The sequence below is a fragment of the Neofelis nebulosa genome, chromosome 16 (genome assembly GCF_028018385.1).
Source record: "Neofelis nebulosa isolate mNeoNeb1 chromosome 16, mNeoNeb1.pri, whole genome shotgun sequence".
Classification (NCBI taxonomy): domain Eukaryota; kingdom Metazoa; phylum Chordata; class Mammalia; order Carnivora; family Felidae; genus Neofelis; species Neofelis nebulosa.
In genome coordinates, this window is record NC_080797.1 from 63,365,183 (window position 1) to 63,385,145 (window position 19,963).

At 44.1% G+C, this 19,963-nt stretch overlaps 1 protein-coding gene across 2 annotated transcripts in view; it reads left to right on the top strand.

The window, feature by feature from the left end:
- The window catches only part of VPS53 (VPS53 subunit of GARP complex), a 132,284-nt gene that overhangs the window by 36,032 nt on the left and 76,289 nt on the right, over window positions 1–19,963 (top strand). For both annotated transcript variants that reach the window (XM_058705404.1, XM_058705403.1), the window contains exons 5-8: window positions 926–1,012; window positions 4,457–4,572; window positions 6,765–6,884; window positions 17,131–17,209. In XM_058705404.1, coding sequence (XP_058561387.1) covers window positions 926–1,012; window positions 4,457–4,572; window positions 6,765–6,884; window positions 17,131–17,209 — 402 coding nt within the window. The remainder of the gene's footprint in view (window positions 1–925; window positions 1,013–4,456; window positions 4,573–6,764; window positions 6,885–17,130; window positions 17,210–19,963) is intronic.

Genomic DNA, 19,963 nt, shown 5'->3' on the forward strand with positions numbered 1-19,963 from the left:
TCATGGTTTGTGGGTTCGAGCCCTGCGTCAGGCTCTGCGCTGTGTCAAGTTGCAGAACTTGCTTGGAATTCTCTCTCTCTCTCTCTCTGCCCCTACCCCACTTATGCTCGCACACACCCCCTCTCTCTCTGTCTCTGTCTCTGTCTCTGTCTCTCTCTCTCTCTCTCTCTCAGAATAAATAAATAACTTAAAGGTTTACCGCAGTTCTGGAGTCCCCATGCACAGTTGATTTTGTTGAAGGCACAGTCTCCTGGAACTTTCAAAGTTCAGAGTTTCTCCCACATTAGAACCACCTCTGTCTCTCTCCGAGCTTTAAGGTTATTATGCACACATGTATGCACACACATGTGCCAACATGTACAGATGTGCATGTTTTATTCCTGTGTTGTCATCAGTAACATGGAGTCATCACTAAGATGGAGGGAGATAGTTTTTTGTTTTTTTGTTTTTTTGTTTTTTTTTAATTTTTTTTTTCAACGTTTTTTATTTATTTTTGGGACAGAGAGAGACAGAGCATGAACGGGGGAGGGGCAGAGAGAGAGGGAGACACAGAATCGGAAACAGGCTCCAGGCTCCGAGCCATCAGCCCAGAGCCTGACGCGGGGCTCGAACTCACGGACCGCGAGATCGTGACCTGGCTGAAGTCGGACGCTTAACCGACTGCGCCACCCAGGCGCCCCAAGAAGGAGATAGTTTTTAAATTAAAACTTTATGATTCAGGTTGGCAAGAACCTTGTGTATTTGCCTGTATCCAAATGCTAGAGTGAGTCCGTCTACTATTTGGGTCCAGTAAAACTGCGTAAGAACAATGAGTCAAGAGCGCGCGTTCTGGTAGGTTTCTTCTGAAGCTAGACTCGATTATAGTGCAGTGACTGGGTGCCGTCTTGTGTTGCTTCTTGTTTCTCATTTATTTCTTTTATTCTAGGCACTTGAAGAGGCCCAGAAAGCTATCCAGCAGCTCTTTGGCAAAATCAAAGATATCAAAGACAAAGCAGAAAAATCAGAGCAAATGGTGAGTTTAGGTTTCTTCCTGACTTTCTTGCAGTAGAAGAGGAAGTTCGGTTCTTGTCCAGTCACACTCATGAATGGGCTTTTTCTCCCACTTGCTGGCAGCCACAGCACCCACGTCTCGAAAGCAAGCCCTGTGCGTACATTCCAGATCAGTTCCAGAGGAGCAGCTAGACGTGCAGTGACTCACCATCCCTGCTGCCCTGCATTCACAGCCCTTTTTTAAATAGGAAAAGTTTTCTTCTTTCCCCAAAATAGTGTTCTAGTCATTTTGGATTCTTTTCTCGAGCATTTGTTTATATCACGTATCTCTCAGTTAAGATCCACGATATGTCATGAAAACTGGTACTGGAATTGGGAGGTGGGACGGATCCTGCCACAGTGCATGCTTATGGTTTTGGTGAAGTTGTCCTTTGACAAATCTGTGTCCTCCGGTGATGTGCTCAGGAGGCCCGCCCACTGACGGAGAACCCAGCCTCACCCACTCCTCCTCCACGGCAGGCACTGTAACATGTCAGCTCCCGCGCACACATTCTGGCCACATAATGTAATGTCTCTCAGTTGTCTCTGATCTCCAGTTTCCTCAGCTGTAAGGTAAGAACAGTAACACCTGCCTCAAAAGCTTGTTGTGGAATTAAACATATGAAGAGCACTGGGCATAGTACGAGGCTTGTGATAGGAGCCGTTACTGATGTCATTGCCCCCCTACTTCTTTTGGTTATAAAAACTCCCAAATCCATACAGTCTTTCCTCCCCACATCCTGTTACAATTTACTCCAGGAACAGACCTCATGTGTATCCTTCAGCTCTCTTCGGTGGCCATGTGGCAAGATAGGGAAGGACATGGAGTGGGAGGGGGGTGGGCAGTTTGATAGAGTAGTGAAGAGAAGTGAAGTCTGAAGTCAGACTGCCTGGGTGGGGTCCAACCCCTCTACTTACTAACCGTGTTATTCAGCCCCTCTGTGCCTCAGTTTCCTCACTGTAAAACGGAGATGACCGTCCTGGGTACATCATAGAATTGTGGGGACTAATTGAGATGACGTGTCACACATAGGCCCAGAGTGAGCATCAGTTGTTGCCGTCCCTCACCGTCAGCTCTTCCTGTTCATTCTCCCAGGCAGGTGGTGTTACAGACTTTAACTACCAAACCAAGAGTCAAAGGAGGAGATCTCTTTTCAGAGGGGAAAATAAATAATGATAATATTTGTACTTTGTCAGAGAATTAAATAGTCTTTGATAGAGGCTGTGTGTCATCAAGGAGGGATTCGGATTTGTGGTTCTTTCCCCCAGGATGCACTGCCCCCAGCACCATCCGTGGGCCATTGAAGCATGGAAGTTAGTAGATGTTTTATTTTAAAGCAGTTTGCTTTCCTGGATGGTGCTTTGCTAAAGGGAAGAAGAGGTAGGACCGAAGAGAGAACGGATATTTGTTGCCCTCCAACAGTGTGCCAAATACCGTGCCATGGATGTCCCTTTATAGTGGGACAAGTGATCTCATTTAGCCCTCACAGCAAATTTACGAACTAGGTTTTATTATTATTTGTATGATTACCCATCTTATCAATGAAACTGAGACTCAGTGAGGCCAGGCAGCTTCTGTAGGACACTGGACGTGCTGAGATTCAACCCTGGAGCTGCCTGACTCCAAAACCTATCGCGTCATGTTCTGTCCTTTTTTGGCTACCCCTGGGTAACAGTTAAGTACGTTAACTAAGGGTGTTCTGTTTGTGTCGCGATCTCTGTGACTTTGTCCTGAGCATCCCTTGCTTGAGCTGCCTTTAAGGGTGGTGTCTAGAGAAGCACAGGATATGTGATGGGGAGAGACGGGAGGTACTGGGAACAGAGAGACTAGTCACCTCTGGTGCAGAGCAAGGGGTGTCTGAAGAAGTAGAAAGGGTCAGATTTTGTGATGAGGCACTGGACGAGTACTCAGGATTTAGTGACTAATGATGCAGGAATGAGAAGAGTCATAGATGACTGTGACTTCTAATACAGTAGTTAAAGACCCCTGAGCTAACAGACCCAACAGAGCTAAGGAACCTCAAAAGAGGTGCCGGGATTTTTCTGTAGGAAAGAGGGTAATGATTTCAGTGTTGGAAGTGGGTTGTCAGATTCTGGGGCCAAACTCCCGTATCTAGTTCACTATACCACTCCTGATCTTCTTTTTCCCCAAACTCAGTTATTCTGTGAAGAATAACAGGTTCTTAATCTGTTTTCCGCCCTGGGCAATAGAAGTAGAGATACTGATAGCCTGAGAGTGACAAGAGAGAGCAGGCATGATGAGGAAGTCCCTGTGAAAGGACTTTTACTGCTAAGATCCAGGTCAGCTCAACAGGTTTGTGGGTGTTGAACTAAACTGGGAGGGTTATGATCTTCACTCTATGCGTTCACCCCGGATGATCGAACTCTGAAAAATCAGATCACGTGAACATAACTCACTACCAAGCTTTTAACTTTTTTTTTTTTAAGTTTATTTATTTATTTTGAGAGTCAGCACGCACATGCACGTGAGCTGGGGAGGGGCAGAGAGAGAATCCCAAGCAGGCTCCGTGCAGAGCCTGACTCAGGGCTCGACCTCCGGAATCACGAGATCATGACCTGAGCCGAGATCAAGTTGGACGCTTAGCCAACTGAGCCACCCAGGCCCCCCTCCTCCTAATCGTTTTTAACTATATACAGTAGTTTAGTGGAACATTCTGCCTCATTATTAGCAAAGCTGGAGAATTGTTCCCACCTCACTGCTGAATGTGCTTTTCTGGTGACTAAAATACACTTGTATTCCCAGGTACAGAGTTTCTTTCTCTTGGATCTTCTGGGTCAACACTGTCCGAATTCTACCCCCCACCCCCCCCCGGCCCCAATTACCTTCTCGGTTCCTGAAGACCTTACATCTCATCTAGAATAGTACATATTAAGTGTATTACATTTTAGTCTACTTGAGATTTGAGAGCAAGTCTTTCCTTGCTGGGGATCAGACAGTAAAGTCTATTTCCATGAATAAAGACCATCTCAGTAGAAGAGCCAACTAATACTGTCCATTGTATTGAACCTGATAGCCCTGTCAGAAGTCATACTTTTCTAAAAAAACAAAAACCTTGTTCAAGAGGAGATGCGCTGAACTTGGCTCCTGGACCACATGCTCCATACTAAATTGCTATTTGGATCACTCCACTTGAGGTGAAAAAGAAAGTTCATGTCGTTCTCGCAATTGAGGATTTTGTACCCCTGGGTAAAGTCTTCTGAAGAAATGCCTGATGAAATTCAAATGGGCTGATTGGAGGTTATTTTGATTATACATTATGAGAATGTCCGTGTTTTCCCCAAGGGCTAACCGGAGGTTTTTTCCCCTTGCTTCATTTGCCTTATTTTCTTACAGGGCTTCTTGCAAATAAATTTAACATCTTTCTTAACCTTCTTCCTTTTTCTCCTGCGGTTTTTCGATATTTAGGTTAAAGAAATCACCCGTGATATTAAGCAGCTAGATCATGCCAAACGCCACCTGACCACCTCCATCACAACGCTGAACCACCTGCACATGTTAGCAGGTGGCGTGGATTCCCTTGAGTAAGCAGCATCAACTTTCTCTTCGGGGTCCACCGCTAGTGAATGTGCCATGTAAAGAAAATGGCAGCATAGGGTTTGGTTTTTTTTTCCTCTTACTTCTCAGCCAAGTACTTCTGCCCCACTTCCTGCAGATTGGTCTCAAATGTTAATCACCATTTTGGCTTTGTTTGTTTGTTTTTGTTTTTGTTTTTTTTTAATTTTTTTTTAGCGTTTATTTATTTTTGAGACAGAGAGAGACAGAGCATGAACGGGGGAGGGTCAGAGAGAGGGAGACACAGAATCTGAAACAGGCTCCAGGCTCTGAGCTGTCAGCACAGAGCCCGACTCAGGGCTCGAGCTCACAGACCACGAAATCGTGACCTCAGCCGAAGTCGGCCGCTTAACCGACTGAGCCACCCAGGCGCCCCAACCATTTTAGCTTTGTGCCCTTTGGTGTTCAAAATGTAACAAACACCTGACGCTTTGAAGTGAGGTGCAAAGGAGTATGAAAGGGACCCAGACAGCACGTGGAGCATGACTCTAAGAATACAAGTCATTTAAACGTGTCAAATCTCTACCATTAAGGCCAGCAAGGTCATTCAGGACTGTAACGGCTCCCTGCAGCCTCTGCTTGGCAAGTTTTCCAACTTACGTTGGGCTGAGTCTCACTGCCGTTGGATGTTCAGTAGAAAAACAGAGCTTGGATTTATCATTCATCCCACCTTTTTTCTCCAACCCACTTTTTCTTTTTTTTAAGGTTTATTTATTTTTGAGAGGGAGAGAGCACATGCACAAGTTGGGGAGGGGCAGAAAGAGGGAGAGAGAAAGAATCCCAAGCAGGCTCCGCACTGTCAGCCCAGAGCCTGATGCCGGGCTCAAACTCATGAACCATGAGATAATGACGTGTGCTGAAATCAAGACTCAGACGCCCAACTGAGCCACCCAGATGTCCCCCAACCCACTTTTTCAAGGTCTTTTTCAAAGACTGTAGCATCCTGCATGGTTTTTAGAGGAGCTATAGGGAATGATGCACGAGGACATTAGAAACACCATTAAAACAAAGAGCTGGCTATTTACCGCAAGAAGCAATCCAAAGGCCTGTTTTACTAGCACAGTTCTGACATGCCGGTTCACTTCTGTGGTCTGTCTCAGGCTGAGAATTTCCCCCTGCCCCAGTGTCAGTGTAGTCTCACGTATAGACAGCGAAAGAGCATCTGCACAGAAATTTAGATGCAGCATCCAAAGTTGGGGGGATGAAGGGGTCAGACTCCTTCCTGGTCTCTCTAGGCATTGTGTGAGCTCCAGCGAACCCTGGCCCATCCTCCCGCAAGCAGTGATCAGAGAGGTGAGCCGGCCAGTGAGAGACTAGAGGAGCTGTTTCCTTGTCTGTTGCCCCAGATGCTGTGGTTCCCACCAGACTATCAGACCGGGCAGTGGTAGCAACATACCATGTTTGCTTGAGCTTGGTCCTGTCTTTTTAAAAGCCTCTTTTTTTTTTTTTTTTTTTTTTTAAATGCCTAAGGGAAGTCATAAATTATACATTATTTTAAAAGCTCCACCCTAGTGAAAAATTTAGAACTAACAGTTTGTCCTTCCTTGTGTAACTGTTGATTTTATTAGCCTTCTTTTATTTAAGCTTCATTAACATTAGTAGTAGTGAAAGTAGACCTATCTGAGACAAGAGTTGCTTAACATTGGCTTAAAACCTACAGATTTGAGTTAAATACATATAAACACCCTTTGTTGTAGGCTGGGATGATGTGTTCTGTTTGCCCCTAAGCTGTAATCCTCAGATAGTAACATTCTTATCCCTCATCTCTGTTAAAAGCCTGCTAATCCCATAACATCCAACCCAAATCCATAGTCTTCCTAGATTTCCCCTCCCCCACCCCTCCATCATTCCCACGTTCTTTTGTACCTCCTGTATTGCATAACTTGTACTTCTGTGTAGACTCAGTTTGTCCTACTTGGTTTTAGTTAGATGTGTACTTGGCTCTCTCTCTGTCTTACTAAACAATGTCACCTTGAGGATTTTGACTAGGTCTTATTTTTTTCACCAGCAAGGCACAGGACCTTACGTATTCAGTGCTCAGTAGTACATGGTCACCAGATCGAGTTGATCTCTATTTTGTAGTTCAGAGTAGATTGTCCTGCATCTGTGTCTTGTGTCCTCAGTGTTTTTCTAGCGTTCTCGACTTCTTATTTCCTTGCAGAGCCATGACCAGGCGAAGACAGTATGGAGAAGTTGCTAATCTTCTTCAGGGTGTGATGAATGTTCTGGAGCACTTCCACAAGTACATGGGAGTTCCACAGATCCGGCAGCTTTCTGAGAGGTAAAGTGTCCTTGGAGAAAACAATCACCTGCTTTAAGAAAAGACCGTGCTAGGATGCGCTTCAGCACTTAGCTCAGTATGTTCACTGCAGAATCTTGTAAGAAAGAACCTCAGATGTCATCTGATCTGTCTCTGTGTGACACAGATATCCTGTCTACCATATCCCTTACCGACTCCTTACCATATCTTCTAAAGCAATCTATATTAGATAGTTGTGGGCCCGGCATCCCAGGACGGGCAGCTGGAATGTTGTATGTGTAGACAACTCTTGGCTGTCCACATTTATGAGAAAAACTCTTCCAGTTGTCTATTTCCTTGTAACAAATCACCACAATCCTTAGTGGTTGACAAACAACAGTTATTTTACTCCTGTAATTTGGCCTTCCTCAGCAGAACAGCTCGCCTCTGCTTCACGCAGCATCAGCTGAGGTGGCTCAGGAGGGGCCTGAAGGATCCATGACTCACTCTCACGGCTGGCAAGTGGGTGCTCATTGTGCACTGGGAGTTCACCTGAGTTGTCCTCCATGGGCTGTTTGGTCTTCCTCATGGCCAGGTCCCAAGAGAACCAGACCTTGGAAGTCCCATAGCATCATTCCTAGTCACAAGGCTGCCAGGATGAGGGAGGAAGGAACATAGTCTCTTCTAAGCCACCTCTCCCAGTGGGGGGAATGTCAGAGTCCCACTGACAGAAAGGGCACGTGAAATGGGCAATATTGCCGTGGAAGTCTTTGGAAAATCTTGTTTGCCACTAGAACTTCAGAGGTGACAAAATGATGACTTAGCCTCTTCTTTATTCTTACCTCTGTTGAGTTCCAATCCCAGATTCAGAACCAGTAGAAAGAAAGGCTGATGCTTAGAAGGAAGATGAAGATTCTAAAGGGCAGTGGGAGGGGGGTGAGTTCAGTGTCTTTTCTGTTAGAAAGAGGGCAAGGAGAATACCGAGAAGGCAGAGATGATCATGATTGACAAATCCTAACCTTTCTTGCCACAAAGAAGAGACAAGGGGGCTGGAACTTAGCAGCAGCCATCATCTTCACTTCTGCCTTCTTAATGAGGCCTGATTGCTACAGGCCTCTTTTTCCTCACGTTTCTGTATTTGTAATCCTATAAGTAATTGTATAAGTGATCCAGGGGTATGTTTTCTTTATTTTAACAAAAGTCAGGCGTGCCTGGGTGACTCAGTTGGTTAAGCATCTGACTTCAGTTCAGGTCATGGTCTCACAGTTTGTGAGCTTGAGCCCTGCGTCGGGCTCTGTGCTGACAACTCAGAGCCTGGAGCCTGCTTTGAATTCTGTGTGTGTGTCTCTCTTTCTGCCCTCCCCCGCCGTCCTCAAAAATATACAGATGAAACCTAAGTGCCATTTAGCTGTGCCTCTACCTATACAGGGAGTGACTGTTATCAATTTAATGTGTATCCTTCTAGATCTTTTATCTGTGCATTTACATAAGTCTATAGTTTCAGTTTGTGGTTTTCTTTTCTTTTATTTATTTTTTTAAAGTTTATATATTTGAGAGAGAGAGAGGGTGGGTGGGAAAGGGGCAGAGAGAGAGAGAGAGAGAGAGAGAGAGAGAGAGAGAGAATCCCAAGCATGTTCTGTGCTGTCTGCACAGAACCCAACACAGGACTCAGTTCCACAACCGCGATATCATGACCTGAGCTGAAATCAAGAGCCAGATGCTTAACTGACTGAGCCACCCAGGCACCCCAGTTTTCTTTTCTTTATTTATTTTTTAAATTAATTTATTTGTCTTGAGAGACGGAGAGAGAGAGAGAATCCCAAGCAGGCTCCGCACTGTCAGTGCAGAGCCCGATGCGAGGCTGGAACCCACGAACCGTGAGCTCATGACTTGAGCCAAAGTCGGATGCTTAACTGGCTGAGCCGCCCAGGCACCCCTTGTTTTATTTTAAATAAATGGTTTCACACCATATGCTTCATTCTGAAACTTACCTTTTGGTTTTAACCTCTCGTTGTATTTTAGAGATTTTTCCACATCAGTATGTACACACCTGCCTCGTGCTTTTTAATTGATACCTGGAATTCCAAAGTACAATACACTGCAGATGATTTAACCATTCTTACATCACTAGATTGTTTGCTTCTGATTTTTTAAATCTACCCCTTTTTACACATCTGTAAATATTTCCCTAGGAGAGATTTTGGGTCATGGGTAGCGTACATTTAAAATTTTAATAATGACTTCCCATTTGCCCTCCCAAGAGACTTTTTTTATTTATAGCACTATCTGGACAGTATCAGTACCCATTTCCCCATACCTTCAACAATGCTAAATGGTCAGTTTTCCGATTTATTTAACTGATGGATGAAAAATAACATCCAGTTCCTTTCATTCTCATTTCTCTGCTAACTACTGAGAGTAGTTTTCATTTAATTATTGACTATCTGCATTTCCTTTGAAATACCTGTTTGCCCATTGCCTCTTTGAATATTGAGTTCTTTCTTTCTTTCTTATTGTTTTGTAAAAGTCTCTATATATTCTGGACATTAATGCTTTGTCAGATCTGGTAGATCTTGCCTGTAAAACCATCTGGATGTGTTACCTGTTTTCAAGGCAGATCTTTGACTCTCACTGTGATTTCTTCCGTGGTAATTGGTCTATTCGGGATTCCTACTTTTTAAAAAATTGTGTTAATATACACATAACATAAAATTTTAATCATTTTTAAGTACACACTTCAGTGGCATTAAGTACATTCACAATATTATATAACCATCACCACTTCTATTTCTAAAACTTTTTCATTACCCCAAACAGAAACTCTTACCCATTAAATAGTAACTCCCATTACCTCCTCTCCCCCACCTCTGGTAACTTCTGTTTTACTTTCTGTTTCTGTGATTTGCCTAGTCTAGGTACCTCATATAAATGGAATCATATAACATTTGTTCTTTTGTGCCTGGCTTATTTTACTGAGTACAGTGTTTCATGGTTCATCCATGTTGTAGAATGTGTCAGAATTTCATTTCTTTTTAAGGCTGAATATTTCATTGTAAATATATATGATACAGTTTGTTTATCCATTCATCTGTTGATGGACACACAGGTTGCTTCTACCCATTGGCTGTTGCATGATAGACTAGGCAAATCTACTGTCTGGCGTTTCTTATTGCCTATCAAAAATCTGGTCAATCTGATTCTTACTCCTTTATAAGATCATCTGTTTTTGTTTGATTTTTGTTTTGCTCTGGAAGCATTTGAGATTGGGGGTGTGTGTGTCAGGAATTTTACTAGGGTATAGGTCTCTTGTCCTTCATGTTACTCTGTACTTACTGTCTCTTCAATATAAAGACTTGAGTTTCAGAAATAGAACTGCCCTACGACCCAGTAATTGCACTACTAGATATTTATCCAAAGGATACAAAAACGCTGATTCGAAAGGGGCACATGCACCCCAGTGTTTATAGCAGCGCTATCGATAACAGCCAAATTATGGGAAGAAGCCCAAATATCCATCAACTGACAAATGGATAAAGAAGATGTGGTATATATATACAATGGAGTATTACTCAGTGATCAAAAAGAACGAAATCTTGCCATTTGTAATAACATGGATGGAACTAGAGTGTATTATGTTAAGTGAAATTAGTCAGAGAAAGACATATATGATTGCACTCATATGTGGAATTTAAGAAACAAATCAGATGAACATGGGGAAGGGAAGGAAAAATAAGATAAAAACAGAGAGGGAGGCAAACCATAAGCGACTGTTAAATACAGAGAACAAATAGGGTTGCTGGAGGGGTGTTGTGTAGGGGGATGGGCTAAATGGGGGATGGGCATTAAGGAGGACACTTGTTGGGATGAGCAGTGGGCGTTATAGGTAAGTGACGAGTCACCAAATTCTACTCCTGAAATCATTATTACACTATGTGTTAACTAACTTGGATTTAAATAAAATTTAAAAATTTTTTAAATAAAGACTCATAAGTTTCTTAAGTTGGGAGAAATCGTTTTCTTCTTTTTCTTTGAGTAGTTTCTATGCATTGTTCTCTATTCTCTCTCTTAGTGGAAAGAATTCCTATTGCACGAATATTGGAACTTCTAGATCTGCTGCCATATTTCTTAATTTTTCTTTCCTACTTTGCATCTCTTTTTTCCCCCTTTTAAAAAGGCTGAGTTCCTCAACTGAGCCTTACTGTTTTAATGTATTCCTCAGTCATGCCCATTCTGCTGTCTGGCCCAGGTGTTGAGTTTCTATTTCAGCAGTCCCACTTTAATCTTTAGGATCTCTACTTGATTCTTTTTTCATGGGCACAATATCCTCTTAAATCTCTCAGGGTGTATAGAGTCTGTGTATTTTGAAGCTCTGAGTTTCTGTTTCTGTTCTCTTTCTTTGTCCTCTGATAGAAGGTCTTCGGTTTGCTGATCATGGGACTCTCTTTCTTGGTATTAGCGTTCCTCTGGTGTTGGGTGATTTCTAGCCGAAAGCTCACTTTTGGCTTTCAGATTCCGTCGTTCTGATCAGGGATGCTCTTTTACTGCCACCCGCCAGTGACGGAGAGGGGGCTGTGCTGCTCAGCTAAGTGCCGCAGGTAGCTCTTCTGAGGTGAGGTGGGGCTGGAACTGCCAGGTGGAGAGGCCAGCGGCTGATCTTCTGGGCTCGGGGCTCCCTGCCCTGCCTGGGTGTGTCAGCCCTCTGGCCACTGCTGGGGTTCTCAGACGCATACCCACTCCTGACCTGGCCGCACAAGGCGGGGGCGCAGACCCGGACACTGGCTTGGTGACTCCTCCTGCAGGAGCCTGACATACCCCGCTGGCATTCACTTCCTGCTCTTGGTCTCCACTACCCTCATGTCTTTCATGTTCGAAAAGCAGTTTTCAGCAGTGATTTCCTTCTTCAGTCCTGTGCTCCCAGGCAGTCCAAAGAGTTTCTAGTGTGCCACTTCTTTTCTTGCCTGGTTCTGGATTTTTATTAAAATCTTGTCATTATGTCTAAGGATTTGGGGCACAAGGGGAGATTGCAGCAGGTACTCAGTGTGCCGTCTTCTAGTGGCAATGCCACAGAACCATTAGGGAATGGAAGAACCAAACTTGGCAGAATCCTAGGGAAATCACCACCCTTTCCCCCATCCTTCCTAACTCCTCCACACTTAGAACTGGCCGGTCGCCATATCACCCTGGGGTCACAAAGTAGCCAAGGGTGCAGACAAACCGGTCCTTAGGAGCTGCCAGAAAGAAGGAAGCTTGGATGGAGAAGGCAGACTTGTGCTCAGGGGATGGAGGAGGAGAAGGGAAGGCACTATCCCCTCCCTTCACCCTCGTGATAATCCAGAGTTGATCTTTTTCCCAATTCACTTTATTCTGTCCTTCATTTACCTAAAGGATGTATACTATGGACTTTCTATATCCTAGGCCCCATGCTGGGGTACTGAAGGCACAAAGCAAGAAATACATATGCTCTGCCCTCAACGAGTTCACCATTGTTGTGCGGAAAAGAGAGACACTAGTAGAAAATTTTAGTGTAGCATGCATATAACAAAACTGGTAGGTACTGCACAAGGAATAGCAGGACCTCAGAAGAGGAATTGAAAGACTCCGCCTTTGGGGGCTGAGGGCAGTGGTGACAGAAGAGTTCAGTTTTCATCTGGTCTTGAAGAATAGGTAGGATCTTACCACCAAGACAAGAAGAGAGGAGGAACAATAGGAGAGAGAGAGAGAACATCATGGTACTTTGGGAGACAATGGAGTGTGAAAGGCTACGTAGGTAGGTAGGGTCAGATTTTATATGCCATGCTAAAGAGCCCTTTATTTTGTGGACAGTGAAAAATCTTAAGCGGGGAGAGGCATGATCTCATTTGTGTTTTGTAAAAGTCTGATGGATTATAGGCACAAAGGACTGGAGATTGAGACTATGTTCTAGCCTAGAAAAGATAAGAACCTTACCAAGACAGTGGCCATGAGGTCAAGGAGATGTGTGGAGGGATTGGTTACCAGTTGGTTGTGTTGGATAAGCATTGTTTGTTGTTGTTGCTTTAATTCTTTTAGAGAGAGCTAGAGTGAGTACAGGCAGGGGAGAGGGGGAGAGGGAGAGGGAGAGAGAGAGAGAGAGAGAGAGAGAGAGAGAGAGAGAGAGAGAGAATCCTAAGCAGGCTCCACAGTCAGCATAGAGTCCGACACAGGGCTTGATCCCAAACCGTGGAATCACGACCTGAGCCAAAATCAAGAGTCAGACGCCCACCCAAGGTGCCCCTTGGGTGGGCATCGTCGATGGCAGAAATACGGCAGAACTGAATTCTATTCCTAATTGTCTGTAGGGACAAACAAGACATACAAGAGGATGCACTCTTTTAGGACTCTTCTTTTTAACGTTTTTCAAAGAGGTGGTTTTATACATTTGAAGGAACTTTGTGATCACTGTTGTAAGACATTCTCTTCAAAAAGAGAAAATCTAACATTCTAGTAGTATATTTCAGGGCTTCTGCCATTCATTATCACGTAGGATTGCTGCAAACACAGGAGGATTCATTTTTCTTTCAGTTCATTTTGCAGCTTCCGTTTGCAAAACTTTTGTGTTGGTGATACAGAATATGTGCTATTAAGTAACACCAAAAACAACCCAGGAGGAGAAATCTCTTGTTTTCAGTGCTTGACTACAATTGTTTTTCAAGAGGTACTAAAAGTTTGAGGAAAGTCCAGATTTCTTATTTTTAGCATCTTTTCTGGTGAATTCTCCTCCCTTATGTTTACATAAGTGATGGTGGAACCATCTGGAAGTGATAGAAGTAGCTGTTTGTGGGGAGGGGGGAAAGCAGCAGAGTCACACCCTATGTGTTGCTTTAGTTTCTCCAGTTTAATAGCTTGCTCTCTGTAAATCGCAGAAGTCGCATGAAAGGTTGTGACCTTTGCCTGTATGTTTGAAATATGAAGTTAATGGACCTTGATTTGAATATACCTGTTTCTTCCAGCCACCCTTCTAGAAAATGCTTAGGGGTGCCTGGGTGGCGCAGTCGGTTAAGCGTCCGACTTCAGCCCGGTCACGATCTCGCGGTCCGTGAGTTCGAGCCCCACGTCGGGCTCTGGGCTGATGGCTCGGAGCCTGGAGCCTGTTTCCGATTCTGTGTCTCCCTCTCTCTCTGCCCCTCCCCCGTTCATGCTCTGTCTCTCTCTGTCCCAAAAATAAATAAAAAACGTTGAAAAAAAAATTTAAAGAAAATGCTTAAATATTAATGTAGCATTGAAGGAAAGATTTTTTTTTTTAATATCGTCTTTATATTTCAAGCCTCCTGGTTCAAGAATATCCATGAAAGCAACTGTTTCTAGTAATCAGTCGATATTTCCTGAGAAAGAGTTGAAGATTCTTGCATTCTCCTGAAACCTGTAAAACCCTTGAACTAAAAAAAATATTGTAGAGGACTACAACTCACTTTTTATATGAGAGAGATACCTGGCAGGTTGGGGAGAGGGGGTGTCGCATGGTGTAGCAATGAAAGAAATTGGAAAATGAAAAGGTCTGACTGTGTGACTTTGACAAGTTCTTTCTGAAGTTTCAAAGGTACAAGGGCTGTGCTTGACGATCTCAAATTGTCCCACTGAATCACTCTGATTCTGGGGTGGGATTCTTTACAGAGCCTGTCTGTTTGGAAATAGAGCATCTGACTAACTTAATTAACTGTTCTGTCCAGTGCAGACTTTGGGAGGTCAGCTTATTGTGAAGTGCCCAGGGTGTTTTCTTTGGGACAGCCGTTGACAAGGTAATGGAAGCGTCAGGGTTACTTTATCCACAGATGTCTAAATAATTTTTATAATTTCCTGTATCCTTCTGCTACCACCCAGTGTGCAAAGGTCACCTTTGAGCAACCCCTCATCAGATGGTGTGGAGGGTACTAGAAGTCAGTTGGTTGACCTTCCTTTCTGATCAGCACGGCGACTCCTCTGTTGCCTAAGTGATCAACACCGAGTTGTCACCACCGAAGCAGACTGAGCTTACTTGGATACCAGGAGGAATTTTTATTTACCCTATTCTCTGTTAGTTGTAGGTAAATTTCTGTTCTCTGTTAGTTGTAGGTAAATTTCCTAGCCGCTTTTATGAAAATCATGGTAGTTCAACTCTTTTCTGCCAACAGAGTCTCAGCCAGTCTCTCTTTTTACGGAACTTACTTTCATCATTAGAAGAGGAACGAGTTAGGCCCAGGATGTGTTCTCTTAGGGTTGACTGCTTTCTAGGATCCTGTTTAGACAACTGAGCATAAAGACTGTATTACATCTCACCCTGAAAATGCATGGAATCGTGGTTTGGGATTGGCATTAATTCTACATCCAACTTGCAGCCCCCTGTGAAGGTGCCTGCCGAGCCCACTGGCGCTGGAAAGGTGGGCTCTGGGCAGCAGTCAGTCCTGGAGAGGACAGCGGAAGGCATCAGGTACAGGCCTGCATCCCACCCTCTTACTTCACAACTCTCCCTAGTTGTGGCCCGTGTTGGGGACATGACTGATTTACATGTGGCTCACTGGTGGCATAGCTAGGTCTGCGCTCCTAAGACGTGACTTTGAAACTGGATTGGAGAAGATGGCCAGGGGGTCTACAAATCACACCCTGGTTCTTCCCCTCTCTTCTGCGCTCTGGGAGTACCAGGCCTTATCATAGGCTCCGGTGGTCTTTTCAGGCACCCCGGCAAGAATGTGGAGTTCGGGGATGATGGGGTGGGAGGGGTGAAAGAGGCAGAGCTGGGACCTTTGTGTCACTGAGATGCTCAGGAGCCCTGAGAATATGACATGAGTGTCCCTGACTTGGGGTGGAGCTTCCCCTCCAGGGATTGTCCCCGTGGCTCAGGAGGGAACCGGGGCTGTCTGTGTGCTGCCAAAAGGCAAGCAGGAACAGCGGGGCCTGAGGCTCTGGAAGCTGCCTCTGTCTTGTGACCTGGCGCCAGGGGAGGCTGTCTGCCTGGCCCGTTATGTGGAGTCACAAGACTTTGAGGTACAGTTTTACAAAAGCAGGTTCTCTTCTCTCCTGTCAGACCTCATACTCAAGGCACGTTTCCCATTGTCGGTTGGGCAACTCTGGACGGCGGGCCCTGATTGTGATTTGGGGGCCGTCCCAGTAATAATAGCCTTATCTCTGTCACTGAGCAACTAAAGAGGCTGCAAACCCACTTACAGGAATGGTTTTAAAAATCTTGAAGATAGTGGAAAAGCCCTGGAAAGAACGTGCAATAAAGCATACTTACTCTGCCACAGAAAAAAACAGATTGTTTGGGGTCCTGCCTGTCCCCTCATTTAAAAAAAAAAATTCTCAGTAGGTTGCCAGCCACAGCTGAATAGCCAAAGAAATTGTGGTTTTGAGCTGTTCACTATTTCTAGAAACTTTACAAAGTTAATTCCAAAGCAACAGGGTGGAGACCAAAAAAGGAAGAACACTATTTTATGGTGCTTTTAGCAAAGGTGAAATATTTGCCTCGGGCTCAGGGCAGTCCAGCTCTGGGGGAATGGCTGGTGCGAGGCATCCAACTCCTGGCGGCTGGGACAGGATAGGATGTGATCGTTGCAGGAGGTGCTGACACGCCATTCCTTTCTCCTCCTGGCCGCTTCTCCGTCCTCCTCTCATTGAAGCCGACACCTATTTCTTGAGCTCCCGGTATACATGCAGACCACCAGGTTAAGTCCTGACCGCATCCCTCTTTCGAACTCGTTTTTGTTGTCCATCAGTCTTCTGAGTGAACTTCATCTTCCTTCCGTTGGCCTTCACTCCCAAGTGGTAGCTCATTTTATCTTTCGGATCTTTTTCCTTTTTCCTTTAGAAAACATTCTTTTCGGTTTTTTGTTAAAACTTAGGATCCTGGTGTTGGTTTCAGGGTTGAAAAAAACATTTCCGAGGCAATATGGAGCCCTCCTGCATTCTGTACCACAAGGAGCACGAGAGAAATTGTAGTGGTAATCCAACATGAATTTCTATTGGATTGGGCATTATAACAGAGCATTTTCCCACAGCATAACTACCCCCTGATGACACTTTATAAAGATTAACATATACTACCCCACACCAGGTCGGGGGTGGCCTCGAAGAACTTTGGGATATAGAAAATCCATCACGAGAATAAATCCAATGACTGAGTCCTGGTCATAAACCTGCCACTAACTAGTGTGTGACCTCTCTTATGTAGCCACACCTCCCCACTTCCCTGACGATCTCTAAAGACTTCTACAGTTCTGACCCTTATCAATCTTTGCATAATTACTTATGGATATATGATAATTACACCAGGCAATGACATGGTCTCTTTTCCCTCCAGAGTGAAAGCCGCCCAGACTGAGTTAGGACAGCAAATCCTGGCCGATTTTGAAGAAGCATTTCCTTCCCAGGGCACCAAGGTATTGTTTTGCATTTTCCCTCTAGTCAGACATTATCACCATTCTTGCCTGATTCACACTCACTACGGTTACTCTTCCTTTACCATTCCAAAAGTGTTGGCTGGCTGCCACGAGTCTGTTTGCTAAAGGTTCAGGGCAGTGAGACCGTCTCTGATTTTCACTATCCCAAAGCAATGTTGATCTTCATCTATGTTCTTCCAGCATCAAAAAGTGAGGATTTATTTTGGTTTAATTTAATGTGTGTCAAACCCAATATCTCGTCTGCCCAGTAAATTCCTTTTTTCTCATGGCTGTGTTAAAAAAAAAAAAAAAAAAATCTTCAAGCCGCAGTGTTTTTTAGGATCGTTACATAACTTGCTGGTTTCAGTTTGGTGAAAAGACAGCTGGGAGGAGCATCCGCAGGCTTATGTAACTCTGAGTGACACAGTTAGGAGATTCACTTTTAATGATCAGAATCCTGTTCTTTCAGATTAATCCCTTTAGCTCTCGCTGGTGGCATGGCTGTTTGTGTTGTGTCTGCGGAGCCCGCAGTATTTCGCTTGTGAGCTATGGTTACACTTCTCCCATAACAAGCCTTGCCTCACTTGGCTGTCATTGTGCTTGGGTAACTGCTTTTAGCTCTATCTTTCAGACTGTAGCAGATGTAATCTTAATGCTTTGCATGTGTTGGGGAGACAAGAACCTTCAGAAGCTTGTTTTCTCTATTATTTGAGCTATTTCAGGAGAAGGAATTATTCAACACAAATGAACCAAAGCACACACAGGCAAGCAGCATTCCTCACTGCACTTGGTGGGTGGAGATGGGGATATATGTTCATTTACGGAGCCAAGGAACGTTTCCTGGACCCGCTCTATAATTCAATAACTGGAAATATCTTAATCATTTTTCTTTGTGCTCCATAAAAGAAACTTAGGAAGTAGGTGGGAGTAGCTGCCCCAGCTTTGTAGATGACTTCCTATAGGAAACCTGCTCTTGATTTTAAAGTCTGCAAATATTATGGCTGCCTTCTAGTAATCAGATATTTTATTTGTAGAACATGTTCCTTTCAGGACTTTGTTCTCTTTCTTCACTTGATATAACGGTAGGATGTGGATGTTGGAAAGCAATCCTGTAAAAAGGGATTGTAAAATATTCACAACTTATAAGCACCGTTCTTAGTGTCCCAAGTCTGTTTTACTATATGCTCTGCTATCTAGCCCAGTTTCAAGAAGTTTCAGAAAGATATGAATGAAGACCAGCTTAATTATTTAGAAGAAACTAATCATGACCTACTTTATGTCTTTTTCTCAACTCCACATGAAGTTCAAATGGTTTTCTTTAACAACTTGCTTCCTTTTTCTGCAGCTGGGTAACTTAGTTTTTCCAAGTTTTCTTTTTTCCTTTTCAGTGGCTGTTGACTTTTCTTAAAGGCCTTGTGTTGCTATTTCTACTTCACAAATAGAAATTGAGATTTTTTTAAATGTAAGTTTGTTTATTTTGAGAGAGAGAGAGAGAGAAAATACAACTGGGGAGGGGCAGAGAGACAGGGGGTAGAGAGGGAGAGAGAATGCAGGCAGGGAAGGGGCAGAGAGAGAATCCAAGCAGGCTCTGCCCTGTCAGCACAGAGCCTGACACGGGGCTCGAACCCATGAACCATGAGATCATGACCTGAGCCGAAATGAAGTCAGATGCTTAATGGACTGAGCCACCCAGGCGCCCCAACACTTACAAAACTCTTGAACTTCAGTTGAGATAGATACACTGGACAGAGTTTACCCAAAAAAAATCATGAAGATTTGGAAGAACGTCAGCCATCGCCTAATTGAAGTCCATTTTTTTCATTCATTTTTCAGATGAGTTTCAGTAACTGTGCGAAAGCTACACAGCTGTTTAGCCAAGCCAAGAGTAGATTCCAAGTGTTCTTTTTGCTATAGTTCACTCAGCCAACCATGTTCATTCAGTGAGCTACTATAAAGAAAAGTTCAGCATGTCAAATTGCTTTCAGTAAGAACAAAGGCCTTCCTACCATGATGTATGAGTATGGCTCCTCGATAGCCCTTCTCTTGCTTTTCAGATCAAAAGGCCCAAACCATAATATTTACCTTTGGTTACCTGTCTGAGTAGTTGACTGTCAGCAAAACAAGTCTGGTGGTTTGGAAGCTGGTTTTAGATTTTAAATGCTACTGCACTGTTTGGCACAAATAAAGCACCTGGGAACAGGAATCTGAGGTTGGAGTCAAGGGGATGTGGCACATGTGGAGTGAGACTGGTGTCATTCTGAATTTTAAAGCTTTTCAGCAAGGTGCGGCGTCTGGGTAGCTCAGTCAGTTAAGCGTCCAACTCCAGCTCAGGCATGATCTCTCAGTCCGTGAGGTCGAGCCCCGTATCAGACTCTGTGCTGACAGCTCAGAGCCTGGATGAAGCCTGCTTCAGATTCTGTGTCTCCCTCTCTCTCTGCCCCTCTCCCACTTGTGTTCTCTGTCTCTCTCTTTCTCTCAAAAAACATTTAAAAAAAATGTAAAGCTCTTCAGCAAGGTGATTTCAGTTTTTGCGTTCAGAAAGCAGAATTCCCCGTGACCATTGCTGACCCTGTTTCCAAAATGTCTCCTTGCTGATTCACAGAGTAGCTTTTATATGGGCTACTGCAGACTAGCTTAACAATTCTTTCATCGAGTAACAAGTAACTAAAATATCCATCCACAGCAGAAGACTAAGTGTCAGGGGAGTGGAAGTAATAATAACTTCAAGAGAGAACTAAGAAGTAGCAGCTGTCA